The sequence below is a fragment of the Clytia hemisphaerica genome, unplaced genomic scaffold (assembly GCF_902728285.1).
Source record: "Clytia hemisphaerica strain Z4C2 unplaced genomic scaffold, Clytia hemisphaerica genome assembly, whole genome shotgun sequence".
Taxonomy (NCBI): Eukaryota; Metazoa; Cnidaria; class Hydrozoa; order Leptothecata; family Clytiidae; genus Clytia; species Clytia hemisphaerica.
Genome location: NW_027104101.1, coordinates 4,410,809 through 4,427,358, shown reverse-complemented (window position 1 = coordinate 4,427,358; position 16,550 = coordinate 4,410,809). Strand labels below are relative to the sequence as shown.

At 34.0% G+C, this 16,550-nt stretch overlaps 3 protein-coding genes across 3 annotated transcripts; all 3 read left to right on the top strand.

Moving 5' to 3' along the window:
* Window positions 1-531: 531 nt before the first annotated feature.
* LOC136812995 (zinc finger protein 431-like) lies at window positions 532-4,620 on the top strand. Its single transcript, XM_067069502.1, has 2 exons — window positions 532-1,764; window positions 3,155-4,620. Exons 1-2 carry the CDS (start codon window positions 568-570, stop codon window positions 4,526-4,528), a joined length of 2,571 nt encoding a protein of 856 aa, XP_066925603.1. The 5' UTR covers window positions 532-567; the 3' UTR covers window positions 4,529-4,620.
* Window positions 4,621-6,668: 2,048 nt separating this feature from the next.
* On the top strand, window positions 6,669-8,069 carry LOC136813168 (zinc finger protein 260-like). Its single transcript, XM_067069700.1, has one exon. The coding sequence runs from the start codon at window positions 6,702-6,704 to the stop codon at window positions 8,046-8,048; it is 1,347 nt and encodes a 448-aa protein (XP_066925801.1). The 5' UTR covers window positions 6,669-6,701; the 3' UTR covers window positions 8,049-8,069.
* A 2,769-nt stretch (window positions 8,070-10,838) lies between these two features.
* On the top strand, window positions 10,839-12,788 carry LOC136812994 (uncharacterized). The gene has a single exon (XM_067069500.1). The coding sequence runs from the start codon at window positions 10,839-10,841 to the stop codon at window positions 12,786-12,788; it is 1,950 nt and encodes a 649-aa protein (XP_066925601.1).
* Window positions 12,789-16,550: the final 3,762 nt, after the last annotated feature.

The window sequence follows — 16,550 nt, the reverse complement described above, 5'->3', positions numbered from 1 at the left end:
ACCCCCCGCTAATTAAATTCGAAGAGTTCAATATTTTGTTACAGTGTAGATAGACCTTAAACTTGTTAAAATTTCTCTTTTTGTTAGTATTAGTTCTTATTTTACGTGTTCATTTGTTAAAGTTTCTTTTTTGCTGTTGAAATTGATATCAGTTAAAAAAAATTCTGTCTTCAAATTACCCCCCCCCCCGCCGCTTATTAGAATTTAGAAAAATTTCCTACCCCCTGCTTATTCGGACCCCCCGTCTATTCGGGAGACAAGAGTACAGTGTACAAAGTTTCCAAATTCAACAAAATTCTGCAAAATTTGAATGTTTTTTTGTTGTTCAAAGTCCATTTCCATATGAGACAAAAAACTTTGCTTTGGCCATTGCAATAATAAAACAGTCAAAAAACGATTTTATTTTTCATTTTAATTCTAATTGCTCTAATACCAACTCTAATATTTTTTTGGTACAGCGTGTTCTTTAAGTTTACTTCCTTATTCAGTGTGTGCTTTTCAAAATTCTAATTTTTGTTCTTCTTTTTTTAGATAAAAATATAAAAGGTTAAAGTAAATGGATGAACAATGAGTATTAGTATTGACGTTACGCCATTCAGCAGACATCCAACAGACAATGGCGTACCAAATGGAGAATTGCAACCGCCTGGACCACCCATTAAACTCTCTATTGAGCTTAAATTACAAGATTTTGTTGTCGGCACCTGTAATTTATCCCTTGAGAATCTCTACAAAAAGATTGAAATGACAGATGCATTTGGAAGTGTTTTTTCATTTACACCAAATGAAAAAGTTCATGGAAGGATATTTAATTCGAGTGATGATAATGTATGTGGTGACCCATTTTCAAATAGTAAAATTCACGGACAGGCGTTTCATTCTATTGATAACAAGCAAGAGAAGCGCATTCCAAACGACTTAATGAAATATTCTTCACCGCCGCAACGTTATAGTAATGGAGGTGCTCTTCCAAACGAAAAAGCTCATGGAAGAATATTTCTTTCGGATGATGAAAATGTTTGTGGTGACCCATTTTCACACGGTAAAATTCACGGACAGACAAATAATAGTTTATCATCAAACAAGAGACCTATTAGAGACACTAACCACCAACCAAAAGGTTTGTCTCATAAGAAGTTCAATATTGAAAAGATTGCTGATACTCTAAGTCATAGTAAAATTAATTCGAAGAACTCTTTTACCAACCACACAGTCATTAAAAAGGAAGAGCCAGATTATGACTCTAAGGAGGGTTTAATACTGGATAGAAATCATTTCGAAAGTCCATCTAACGGAAGTTATATCACTGTAGTCCCGGTCGAAAATCCTACACAAATAAATAATTTTTCAATAAGGTTTCCACCAAATACATCTCACAATGCTGGTAGCTCTTCTCAAGATGAAACTAATGATATGATGCCTAGCGTGACATACCATTCACTGGATAGTTCCCAAAAGAAAGCTATTCTTAGAGGAGCTTTGGAGAGTTTACCTTTAACATGTCACGTTTGTGGTGAAGGTTTCGAACGGACCTGTCATTTTGAGACACACATGAAAACAATGCATTCTAATATTAAAGCATTCAATTGTAAAGACTGTGAAGTTGGATTTGCACGCAAAGGAGATTTTCAAAAACATATTGTTTCCGTTCATAAGACGGAGGATAAAAAGATTTATGAGTGTCAGGTTTGTGGTAAAAAGTTTTGGAAAAGGTGTTACCGGGATAAACATAAGCATTCGATGCACCCGATGTCACAATATTTATAAATTAGTTCCATACTGAGACGGAAAAATCGTCTGAGACGAGTAGTTTGAAAAATGTGATCTGTGGAGGAGATCCTATTTATTGAAACATGAATGGAAAGTACACACCTCCACAATGCTCATTTTCTAAATTGCTCGTCTCAGACAAATTAATCGTCTCAGTATAAATAGAACTATTGTGTTGTCATGTATGTGATGAGTGTTTTTCGTGTAGGAGCTTCTAAGTACTGAAAAGATAATTGTCCATTGGCATTTAGGATATCATTGCTGTTCTGACTTACCCCAGGATCTTTTTACACTGGGTTTTTTGAAAAATTGATCCCTATGAGCTATTTTTCTGCGAGGGCCGTCAATTCGTCCATAATTTACCAGACTGGATGTCACAAATAAATTATTCATTTAGATTTTAAAAGACATAAAATAAGCTTTTAAAACTTTTCTCGTGTACATATTTTCTATATATTATATTTTATGCCTTTTTAATGATCCGTCAATCTCATTTAACATATATGTATTTTTGTCACAAATTTAATGATTTTTTTAATTGTCTTGCTACAACCAATGTGTTGAGAACATTTTTCATTGTTTTTCTTCATTTTTCTTTTCGATTTACATTACTCGATTCTAGAACAAGTAGTATTTGGATAGCCATGTTTGATGTTATGAGATGTACTTTCAAAATAACTTAAAAATCTTTTGTAAGAATAATCATGATAAAATTGGCTAAAAATTTAACCATGGAATTTGGTAACAGAACTTAAATATGTCATTTTAAAAGCATTTTTAACTGTAAATTGTCAATTATCCCCCAGTAAAGCTCAAAACATCCACAAAATGCAATCTTTTTCATCAGTTGTGTATTACTTGTTAAATTTACGTGGAACTTGGATCCTAACCTATGAATACTGTGACTCAGGTAAATTAATGCATGTCCAAATTTTCAGTAATTGTTCGCACCCATTATTAGTAGTCTGATGAGTCATACATCAAAACAAGCGTATTCCGATGTAGAAAATGAAAATCGCTGTTACTTATATTTGATTTTTGTCTTTTTTGTGATTTTGGCTAAAAACCTGTTTTTCAGGCCATTTGTGATGACGTCATAAAACAAAAAAATTGAATATCTCAAGAACTATCTACTCCGTAAATCTTCATGAAATTTTACCTATGATAGCCAATATTTCAAGAAGTATTTTGATTGAAAAAATTTTCAAATTTTCTGATGACGTCAGCAGAAATAGCAGAAAATTGAATTTTTGCAATTTCTGCTTACGTCATCGAAATCTCTTGAAAATTTTGAAATTGAAATTAACCCTTTGATTTTTTTTGTATAATTTAAATTTTTTTTTATCCTTAGACAAAAGACAAAGAGAACTACTTGAAATAAACAAAGATGAACATTAAGATTGAAAATTATCAGTATGAGAAAAACGCTGAATCAGCAGTCAGCCTTTTATTTGATGTTCAAATGGAAGATGGTGTGATTGGTACATGTAATATTTGGATACAAGATATATTTCATCAATTGAAATTTGCTGATGGAGTTGGTAACAAATTTTTGTTTCGCCCGAAGCATACTGGTGAGATTCACAATGATGACGTGGAAAAAAGCATTAAAAATATCGAGAAAAATGTGCACGAGGAGAAATTTAGAATTAGAATTGGTGAAGAAAATACCATCAAAGTCAAAGAAGAAATAAGTACAGATGTTGAAATCCAATATTATGACAAGTTTCGTTATGATGTTGAAAATAACATTAAAAATATCGAGAGAAATGTTCACGAGCAAAAATTTAAGATTAGAATTGGTGAAGAAAGTGCCATCAAAATTAAAGAAGAAATAAGTGCAGACGTTGAAATTCAAATCGATACAAAAACATATGAAGCCTCCCCAAAATCTTTAGAACAATGTAACGATTTTAACCGATTAAAAGACCTTCAAACTGGAAATGAAAGCTCAAAGCAATTACATAAAAATAGTATCCAGGAAGAGGTTGACAAATTAATTGAATATCAAGAATGTGGTGAGTCGTTCACATCCACAAAACTCACTTTGCATAAGGGAAAACACAAATTAAAAGAATATAAATGTAAAAAATGTGGAGAGAGATTTACTCAAAGAGGAGATCTTAAATCACACCAAAATAAAAAACACCAAAAAAAAATTAAAAAATTCAAATGTCAAACTTGCAAAAAAAAGTTTCCTTGTAAATACAGTTTTAATGTTCACGTAAGTATTCACACAGGTCTCAAACCTTTTGAATGCAAGGAATGTGGTAAGTCATTTGCAAACAATGCTTATCTATCGAGACATCGTAAAGTTCACGAGGGTAACAAATATAAGTGTGAAGATTGTGGTAAAAGCTATACAACAATAGCTCACCTTAAGACTCATAAGAAAACTATTCACGAAGATATTAAACGTTTCAAGTGTTTCAAGTGTAGTAAGTGTGATAAATCTTACTTTAGAAAAGGCCGATTCGATGCTCACATGCGTGCTCATTCAAATATCAAACCTTTTGAATGTAAAGAATGTGGTAAATCTTTTGCATGGAAAAGATCCCTCATATCGCATGAAAAGCTTCATAAAGGTGTTACATCTTTTCGCTGTGGAGAATGTGGAGAACAATTTGATAGACGACATTTTCTTATGCTGCATTCTAAAGAGAAACATGACCATCCTGGACCTTTTACTTGTTGCGAATGCGGAAAAAGTTTCAATAAAAGGACAACCTTAGCAAAACATTTTTCAGAGCAACATTGAAATTTATTTTGAAATTAGTTACCTCAACATGAACAGTGGAACTGTTCCTTTTTGATTTCATGGAAAAACTGAAAATAGCCTCGTACAAAGTTGGATAAACTAATATTTTTGAGTATTTGGCGTATTGAAGATCATGTATTTTTTCTACTTTTTTGTTCCCTTTTGATTTCATGGAAAAATTGGATAATTTTATACTTGAAACTATCGGCATTAAAGATTATGGTTAATTTGTTTTGTTTTGAACTTAAAAAGTTCTGATGCTGATGACTCATGGCCCTTTTATTTTTTTTGTTGTAGAATATTTTTGGACCTACCCCGGTGGAGGTCATATAAATTAACCTCTGTCCATTTGTCTGTCCGTCCGTCCGTCCGTCCGTCCGTTCATTACCAACTTTTCTCGAGATTGGCTCTTTAGTTTTTTCTGATTTTTTGCACAAAGATGTGTAACTATAAACCCTCGAATGTGACGGAGCCCGATTTTCGAAAACAATTTTTACATGAAAGGAGGTGAAAGATGACTCAAGCAGATTTTTGTAAAAAAATAATTTTTCAGCACAAAAAAACTTATCTTTATCTATAAGAATCACTATTAATAAGCATACATCAATGTTCTTAGCCAAATTACTCAATTTTTTGATGAGATAGATATTTTTTTTTGCTCACGAAGTATTGAATATAAAAGAATATTTCAAGAGCATGAAATTTGGTTTCTAAACGTTTTTTTATACTTAAGAAACAAACGACTAATTTTAAATATATTTATAAATTAGTTCCATACTGAGACGGAAAAATCGTCTGAGACGAGTAATTTGAAAAATGTGATCTGTGGAGGAGATCCTATTTACTGAAACATGAATGGAAAGTACACTCCTCCATAATGCTCATTTTCTAAATTGCTCGTATCAGACATATTAATCGTCTCAGTATAAATAGAACTATTGTGTTGTCATGTATGTGATGAGTGTTTTTCGCGTAGGAGCTTCTAAGTACTGAAAAGATAATTGTCCATTGGCATTTAGGATATCATTGCTGTTCTGACTTACCCCAGGATCTTTTTACACTGGGTTTTTTGAAAAATTGATCCCTATGAGCTATTTTTCTGCGAGGGCCGTCAATTCGTCCATAATTTACCAGACTGGATGTCACAAATAAATTATTCATTTAGATTTTAAAAGACATAAAATAAGCTTTTAAAACTTTTCTCGTGTACATATTTTCTATATATTATATTTTATGCCTTTTTAATCCGTCAATCTCATTTAACATATATGTATTTTTGTCACAAATTTAATGATTTTTTTAATTGTCTTGCTACAACCAATGTGTTGAGAATATTTTTCATTGTTTTTCTTCATTTTTCTTTTCGATTTACATTACTCGATTCTAGAACAAGTAGTATTTGGATAGCCATGTTTGATGTTATGAGATGTACTTTCAAAATAACTTAAAAATCTTTTGTAAGAATAATCATGATAAAATTGGCTAAAAATTTAAGAGTATGCTAAGAATATCACCACCATGGAATTTGGTAACAGAACCTAAATATGTCATTTTAAAAGCATTTTTAACTGTAAATTGTCAATTATCCCCCAGTAAGGCTCAAAACATCCACAAAATGCAATATTTTTCATCAGTTATGTATTACTTGTTAAACTTACGTGGAACTTGGATCCTAACCTAAGAATACTGTGTCTCAGGTAAATTAATGCATGTCCAAATTTTCAGTAATTGTTCGCACCCATTATTAGTAGTCTGATGAGTCATACATCAAAACAAGCGTATTCCGATGTAGAAAATGAAAATCGCTGTTACTTATATTTGATTTTTGTCTTTTTTGTGATTTTGGCTAAAAACCTGTTTTTCAGGCCATTTGTGATGACGTCATAAAACAAAAAAATTGAATATCTCAAGAACTATGTACTCCGTAAATCTTCATGAAATTTTACCAATGATAGCCAATATTTCAAGAAGTATTTTGATTGAAAAAATTTTAAAATTTTCTGATGACGTCATCAGAAATAGCAGAAAATTGAATTTTTGCAATTTCTGCTTACGTCATCGAAATTTCTTGAAAATTTTGAAATTGAAATTAACCCTTTGATTTTTTTTGTATAATTTAAATTTTTTTTTATCCTTAGACAAAAGACAAGAGAACTACTTGAAATAAACAAAGATGAACATTAAGATTGAAAATTATCAGTATGAGAATAACGCTGAATCAGCAGTCAGCCTTTTATTTGATGTTCAAATGGAAGATGGTGTGATTGGTACATGTAATATTTGGATACAAGATATATTTCATCAATTGAAATTTGCTGATGGAGTTGGTAACAAATTTTTGTTTTGCCCGAAGCATCCTGGTGAGATTCACAATGATGACGTGGAAAAAAGCATTAAAAATATCGAGAAAAATGTGCACGAGGAGAAATTTAGAATTAGAATCGGTGAAGAAAATACCATCAAAGTCAAAGAAGAAATAAGTACAGATGTTGAAATCCAATATTATGACAAGCTTCATTATGATGTTGAAAATAACATTAAAAATATCGAGAGAAATGTTCACGAGCAAAAATTTAAGATTAGAATTGGTGAAGAAAGTGCCATCAAAATTAAAGAAGAAATAAGTGCAGACGTTGAAATTCAAATCGATACAAAAACATATGAAGCCTCCCCAAAATCTTTAGAACAATGTAACGATTTTAACCGATTAAAAGACCTTCAAACTGGAAATGAAAGCTCAAAGCAATTACCGAAAAATACTATCCAGGAAGAGGTTGACAAATTAATTGAATATCAAGAATGTGGTGAGTCGTTCACATCCACAGAACTCACTTTGCATAAGGGAAAACACAAATTAAAAGAATATAAATGTAAAAAATGTGGAGAGAGATTTACTCAAAGAGGAGATCTTAAATCACACCAAATTAAAAAACACCAAAAAAAAATTAAAAAATTCAAATGTCAAACTTGCAAAAAAGAGTTTCCTTCTAAATACAGATTTAATGTTCACGTAAGTATTCACACAGATCTCCAACCTCTTGAATGCGAGAAATGTGGTAAGTCATTTGCAAACAGTGTCTATCTATCGAGACATCGTAAAGTTCACGAGGGTAACAAAAATTACAAGTGTGAAGTTTGTGGTAAACGCTATACAACAAAATATCACCTTAAGACTCATAAGCAAACTATTCACGAAGATATTAAACGTTTCAAGTGTTTCAAGTGTAGTAAGTGTGATAAATCTTACTTTAGAAAAGGCCGATTCGATGCTCACATGCGTGCTCATTCTAATATCAAACCTTTTGAATGTAAAGAATGTGGTAAATCTTTTGCATGGAAAAGATCCCTCATATCGCATGAAAAGCTTCATAAAGGTGTTACATCTTTTCGCTGTGGAGAATGTGGAGAACAATTTGATAGACGACATTTTCTTATGCTGCATTCTAAAGAGAAACATGACCATCCTGGACCTTTTACTTGTTGCGAATGCGGAAAAAGTTTCAATAAAAGGACAACTTAGCAAAACATTTTTCAGAGCAACATTGAAATTTATTTTGAAATTAGTTACCTCAACATGAACAGTGGAACTGTTCCTTTTTGATTTCATGGAAAAACTGAAAATAGCCTCGTACAAAGTTGGATAAACTAATATTTTTGAGTATTTGGCGTATTGAAGATCATGTATTTTTTCTACTTTTTTGTTCCCTTTTGATTTCATGGAAAAATTGGATCATTTTATACTTGAAACTATTGGCATTAAAGATTATGGTTAATTTGTTTTGTTTTGAACTTAAAAAGTTCTGATGCTGATGACTCATGGCCCTTTTATTTTTTTTGTTGTAGAATATTTTTGGACCTACCCCGGTGGAGGTCATATAAATTAACCTCTGTCCGTTTGTCTGTCCGTCCGTCCGTTCGTTACCAACTTTTCTCGAGATTGGCTCTTTAGTTTTTTCTGATTTTTTGCACAAAGATGTGTAACTATAAACCCTCGAATGTGACGGAGCCCGATTTTCGAAAAAAAATTTTGCATGAAAGGAGGTGAAAGATGGCTCAAGCAGATTTTTGTAAAAAAAGAATTTTTCAGCACAAAAAAACTTATCTTTATCTATAAGAATCGCTATTAATAAGCATACATCAATGTTCTTAGCCAAATTACTCAATTTTTTGATGAGATAGATGTTTTTTTTGCTCACGAAGTATTGAATATAAAAGAATATTTCAAGAGCATGAAATTTGGTTTCTAAACGATTTTTTATAAGAAACAAACGACTAATTTAATAGATTGTCACTACTTGTGTTCTGAATGATTGTTTAATGGTCACGCTCACGTAGATATCAATTACATATGTGTTAAATGCATAACCAGGTAGGTCCATAAAAGTATAACTTGTTTTTTTATAAATGTATAATATAGGGGTAAAAAGTTTCACGACTTACTAATTTCATAAACTTTAGAATTCTTTGCGAAAGTATTAGACGATGCTATCGTCCGTTTAAAGGTCAGTAAACGCGGGAAAAAGTTCGGGCGTCAGGGCGGTTTACGGGAAAAAAGTGGCGGTAGAGTTTTGGAACACTGTAAACATCTCCGCCACTGCTTACTCCACCCGAATTTATCACGCCTCTCTTAAACTATTCCCTTTTTTAGTGATCTTGTGTAGACGATAGGATCGTCTACGAAAGTATTTGATCGCGATAATTTTTTCAACAATTGAAAATGAGTATTAATAAAGCCATTATTCAAATGAAAGAGATTACGCCGTTTGCGCAATGTTGAATATCTATTTGCTTCATAAAAAGTTGCAGACAATTCTTTCAAATGGTCCATAGAACAATCAACTGATAAACTATCAATTTTAAGACTTAAATTTTTTATGCTTGCGGAAAATTTATTTCTGCTCTCGAAATTACGCCAAATGCAGTGTTCTTTGTCAAACAAGACAGTTTATAATTGATGTGTCACCATCGATGGGGGTCAGTATTCTATACCTTTTTTTCTAATTTAGGGAGAGCTAACTTTTTTGAGACCTAATGTGCACAGGATCAAATTGTTGTTAAAATTCTTTCATTGTTGTTTGTTACAAATTAATTTTTTCCATTTCGATCATGTCATCTTAATCATTTCTTCTCTCGTTTAGATAAATCATGGATTTAATATAGAGGGTCTAGAGAATATAGAGACATTTATATATGAAATCCATGGATGAATGAAATAAAAGAAAATGAATTTTGAAATATGACGGACTTGTGGCGTACGAACACAACAACAACAACACCATCTCCTTTATTATAGCATGGACTATCCTACATTTGCAAACTCACACGCCCACACCAACATGAAAAACCGATACATCCAAAGATCATTCTCACGCCAACACAGACAATCAATTGTCAACACTATAAATGGAGACGCCTTCTTCCCAATGGACACGTGGCCACAACATATAAAAAGAGCTTTCAGAGCTCAACCCATCAGTGATAGACAGGCGTTCCAGCTAATCATCTTCTTCTTTGGAAATGGCTGTGCACCGGAGCTAGCTGCACACGTTATATATTCATCGCAACTCAATGAAAAGAAAATAAAAAAACGTTTTGACCAATTTCGCTGGGTCTCTAACAACCTATCTGCAAAAGGACATACTTGGTATTATCATGACATATATCGCCAATCACAGTGCTACCTGAACGGCACACCTAAAATTCAACAATGATAAACTCTATACACAAATGGTTTCCTACAAATGCTTTTTTTTTTTTTTTTTTTTTTTTTGTCGTTTACAAGTTTTTAATATTACCAACAAATTTGTTAATAATTTACGTTATAATAGGCTTATCATTAATATCATGATTTAACATTTCACACTTCATAACACTAAACTTTCAATTTGCCACATCAGAATAACAACTTCTATCTCATTCTAAACATTGAAGTCTGCTGGGACATATAAGATTTCCTTTCCCTCTAATCTTACTAAATTTAATATTTTCTCTATCTCTTCCAATCTTTCAAATATTCCCAAACCATAAACTCTGGTCCTTCTGTTTAAAAATACATCCTCCCATCGCCACATATATCCCTTCCATCCATATGTGTGGATATGGAGGCACCTTCCTACTTGTTCCTCCACACTCAAGTGCCTTTTTGACATCACTTCTTGACATCACTTTTGGTTTATTCAACCACTTTTCAACCTGGTCCTCCACATCTAAGTTAGCTTTTGACATCACTTTTGTTCACTCAGCCACATTTCAATTTAATCCTCTAAATCCAAGCTAGTTTTTGACATCACTTTCTGTTTATTCAGCCACCATGCAAAGACCAAACAACCATCACCCAAGAAGATATCATTTCCCAAGCCTCCATAACCTATTTCCACACTCTCATCACTGGCATCACCGTAAACCGGAAAATTCAATCAGAAAATCAATCATCCAGGAACACACCAACACCTACAACAACACCCTAATACACAACCTTTCCACCTACCAACTCTCAAAATATGAAATCGACGTCTTGGCCAAAGGACTTAACTTCTCACCAAATATTCCATCATTCAAAAGACAGTCAAATCCAACAGAGGTTATTAAAGACTTGAAAAGAAGAATTGACACCTCCCTATACTTCAACCAACTTAACCCAATGAACCAAATCAATAACGCCCACCAAGAAAACCAAGACCGGCAACCACCTGCAAAACTACCAAAAAAAGGTCCTACCGCATGGAATCCCCCTCCCAGCAACCACCCAACTGTCAACAACTTTTTCCAACAACTCGATAATACGCCACTGGTCCCATTCGAACAAGACCTCCAAACTGAGCACTACCATTTCCTCCCATCTTTTTTTAAATTAAAAAATAACCGGGACCTCATAATAAAGAAAGCCGACAAAAGTGGTGGCATTGTCGTCATGGATAAAGATCAATACATCAACAAGATCCTTGAAGAGCACCTCAACGACAGAAACACGTATCGTATATCTGATTTCGACCCAACACCCCACATCACACACGATACCAAAATACTTATCAACTTCCTTCATAGTAAACATCACATCAACGACCACACTGCTAAATATCTCAAACCTCATGATCCACCACGCACACCCATATTCTATGGCTTACCAAAAATACATAAGGTTAACAACCCACTTCGCCCCATTGTCTCTGGCTTTGATGGTCCCACCGACAACATTTCCCGCTACATTGCCCATCATCTACAGCCACTTGTTGAACACCTACCCTCACACATAAAAAACACAAAACATATGCTCACTATCCTCGATTCATTCGGCCCACCACCTCCCAATATCACCATGGTTACTGCAGACGTCATCTCGTTATATACTAACATACCTCATGGGGATGGACTGGAAGCCACCTCCCGACATTACAAACAATCTCCGCACCTGCTTCACTCAAATGCACCTCCCCCTTTTGCCATCAAAGTACTACTCGAACACGTCTTGAAACACAGCAATTTCCGGTTTTTGAATTCCCACTACATACAAAACAATGGTACCAGCATGGGAGGACGATACGCACCCCAATATGCAAATTTATTCATGGCTGATGTTGAAGCAGCAATACTCATGGAGTTCCAACAATACATCCCACTCTGGAAACGTTTTATTGATGATGTATTTTTTCTTTTCATTGGGTCAGATGAAGACTTAAACCGTCTCAAACAATTCATGAACATAATCCATGACACAATAAAATTTACATTTGAACATTCCAAAGAAAGAATCAACTTCCTAGACCTCTCAATCTCTATCTCTAACCATCAGTTCCACACTTCTATATACAGAAAACCCACGGACCGCTCCCAATTCCTTCACTTTCAATCAAATCACCCCCTACATGTCAAAGAAGGAATCATATACTCACAAGGACTACGATACAACCTCATTATCAGTGATGACCGTAATCTAACAAAAGAACTGAATTTCCTTACCAAAGTTTTTCTGGCTCGTGGATACCCACTATCCCTCATTAACCGCAACATTGCAAAGGCCCTGGCAATACCCCGTCACACTTTGCTCTATGGTGGCAACCGAAATCAAGGACCTTGTGCACCCCTTCTCCCTCTCATTCTACACAGAAACAAAGATGAGTACATCAGATCTACCATCAATGAACACTGGTCCATCATAGAAGAGGATGAGGAATTGTCAAATGCCATCCCACGACCGACCACAGTTTACAAAAACAACACCACCATCGGAAACTTGCTCACGTCCACAGACACCAAAAACTAGCATCTCTATCACAAAACACCTTCATCAAGCAAGAACTTTAAACATTTGGAGATACTTGTTCAATTTCTTAATTATAACTCAATTCCTTAATTATAACTCCATTTCAAAACGTTATATACTATCTTTGTATAATAACCATTTTCAAACATTTTTTCATTTTATCCAACTTATATTGGAGTTAAGTATACACAACTTATGACTATAATTCCAAAGAAGCTACAACGACTCCAGATCAATGTTGTCAACTTCCTTGTGGATCTCCTTTTTCGTATTCCCATTCTTTTTCCCAATTTCTTATTTTCCCAATTTCTAACTCAAGATTCACCATATTTGTTTTTCCAACGTGTTCACTGACTGGCACCACTTCCTCTTTTTTCACATTGGAGAGATAATTGCTTTCTGATTACACCGTTGTAGCCCTGCCACCTTTATCTCCTTCATACTCCGTAATAGGAACCACTCTCTCCATCTTTCTTTTTAATTCCTCAGTTCAGTTCAGCCTCAATAGCCTTTTGCTAGCACTCCCATCTCGGGCCGCAATGACCCGGGTTCGACCCCCAGAGGATTCTATTTTTCTTCCTCCAAATTTTAAATTTAAAACTTTATCTCTCTCCTTCTTTCCCTATCTCTCACCACTCCTTTTACCTCAAGACCTCTCTTCCCACTCCACTTTCTAATTTGCCTCACTCCAAACTGATACTACTTTCAAAATTGGCTAGTATCTACCTCCGTCATACCCGTTTGACCCGCCCATCACATTTCCGCCACACACGCCCTCTCACCCGATTGGTTAGAATCTTTGAACAGGAACCTCCCGATTGGTTAGAATCTCTGAACAGGAACCAATCCAAATGTAGTCTCTATGGTTACATCAAGTTGTTTACAACAGCGCCAAATTTCAAAAAAAAAAGAAAAAATTTTTTTTTTTCGCTCTTTGCATCCAACACTGAAGACTACTGCTAAACTTCACCTCAATGTAAGAATATTTCTATGTTCATTTACCCACAATCTAATTTTCCTCACTGATTTCAAAACACCTATTTCTTTCAACATCTCTTTTTCTTTTTCTCAATCTTCTCACCCTCCTCTGGAAGCTTCACTCAGGCACATAACAGTCTTTGAATCCCTCCACTGATAGGTCATGTCATGTTCCATGTCTACAGGTATAAGTTGATGAGACATGACTCCTGATCGAATTCATGTCTCTTGGTAGAGAAGATGGGTGGTTCTAGAAAAGCAAAGAGTGTTTACTCCTGCCGGCACACCTAACTCTAGGGGAAGTCCTAAATGCTTCTTCTTCTTCTCGCCTAGACAACTGTCTACAACTCTATTCCATTACGGCCATTCAAAAAGCCTAGACAGCCACATGACTTTGTCTCCTCTCCAACACTAAAATAGGTTCTTCATCTTTTCAAAGTTTGTTCTATGGCCCACAGCCCCATGTTATGATTTTCTAGCATACACGTCTGACATTTCCATGACACCTGAGTTCAAAGCCCATCTTCTTTTCTTCAAAACATTGTTCTGATTACACCTTCTATGCTCAAGCAATCCCTTTCTATTCATTGTCAAGCAGCCCAATCTGCTCTCAGCTCTTCCTTAAGCAGCACTGACTTAAAAAATTTTTTTTTTTTTATTTTTTAATTTTTTTTTTTTTAAGCAAACAAACCTACTACTGGTAATTAGATTGATATAGATTACCCGTCTGCTTTCAGGGTTTCTGTGTCGTGGGATAGATCTTCCCACGCTACCGAAACCCTGGACAGCATTATAGTAAAAGTTTCAATAAAAGGACAACTTAGCAAAACATTTTTCAGAGCAACATTGAAATTTATTTTGAAATTAGTTACCTCAACATGAACAGTGGAACTGTTCCTTTTTGATTTCATGGAAAAACTGAAAATAGCCTCGTACAAAGTTGGATAAACTAATATTTTTGAGTATTTGGCGTATTGAAGATCATGTATTTTTTCTACTTTTTTGTTCCCTTTTGATTTCATGGAAAAATTGGATCATTTTATACTTGAAACTATTGGCATTAAAGATTATGGTTAATTTGTTTTGTTTTGAACTTAAAAAGTTCTGATTCTGATGACTCATGGCCCTTTTATTTTTTTTGTTGTAGAATATTTTTGGACCTACCCCGGTGGAGGTCATATAAATTAACCTCTGTCCGTTTGTCTGTCCGTCCGTCCGTTCGTTACCAACTTTTCTCGAGATTGGCTCTTTAGTTTTTTCTGATTTTTTGCACAAAGATGTGTAACTATAAACCCTCGAATGTGACGGAGCCCGATTTTCGAAAAAAAATTTTGCATGAAAGGAGGTGAAAGATGGCTCAAGCAGATTTTTGTAAAAAAAGAATTTTTCAGCACAAAAAAACTTATCTTTATCTATAAGAATCGCTATTAATAAGCATACATCAATGTTCTTAGCCAAATTACTCAATTTTTTGATGAGATAGATGTTTTTTTTGCTCACGAAGTATTGAATATAAAAGAATATTTCAAGAGCATGAAATTTGGTTTCTAAACGATTTTTTATAAGAAACAAACGACTAATTTTAATAGATTGTCACTACTTGTGTTCTGAATGATTGTTTAATGGTCACGCTCACGTAGATATCAATTACATATGTGTTAAATGCATAACCAGGTAGGTCCATAAAAGTATAACTTGTTTTTTTATAAATGTATAATATAGGGGTAAAAAGTTTCACGACTTACTAATTTCATAAACTTTAGAATTCTTTGCGAAAGTATTAGACGATGCTATCGTCCGTTTAAAGGTCAGTAAACGCGGGAAAAAGTTCGGGCGTCAGGGCGGTTTACGGGAAAAAAGTGGCGGTAGAGTTTTGGAACACTGTAAACATCTCCGCCACTGCTTACTCCACCCGAATTTATCACGCCTCTCTTAAACTATTCCCTTTTTTAGTGATCTTGTGTAGACGATAGGATCGTCTACGAAAGTATTTGATCGCGATAATTTTTTCAACAATTGAAAATGAGTATTAATAAAGCCATTATTCAAATGAAAGAGATTACGCCGTTTGCGCAATGTTGAATATCTATTTGCTTCATAAAAAGTTGCAGACAATTCTTTCAAATGGTCCATAGAACAATCAACTGATAAACTATCAATTTTAAGACTTAAATTTTTTATGCTTGCGGAAAATTTATTTCTGCTCTCGAAATTACGCCAAATGCAGTGTTCTTTGTCAAACAAGACAGTTTATAATTGATGTGTCACCATCGATGGGGGTCAGTATTCTATACCTTTTTTTCTAATTTAGGGAGAGCTAACTTTTTTGAGACCTAATGTGCACAGGATCAAATTGTTGTTAAAATTCTTTCATTGTTGTTTGTTACAAATTAATTTTTTCCATTTCGATCATGTCATCTTAATCATTTCTTCTCTCGTTTAGATAAATCATGGATTTAATATAGAGGGTCTAGAGAATATAGAGACATTTATATATGAAATCCATGGATGAATGAAATAAAAGAAAATGAATTTTGAAATATGACGGACTTGTGGCGTACGAAAATCCAATCGAAAAACTTGAAATAAAAAAAAACAATTTTACAGTACACATCATTAAAGATGAACATGACATCGGAACTTGAGGTATTTCTTTTAGAAATTCATCCCCGAATTCATCTAAAGATATGGATTGGAGAGATCCTGAAGGGAATGTTTTTCAATTCAAACCAAATGAAGTTTTTAAAAATGAAGACCTTGAAACGTATGACCTTGAACTTTTTA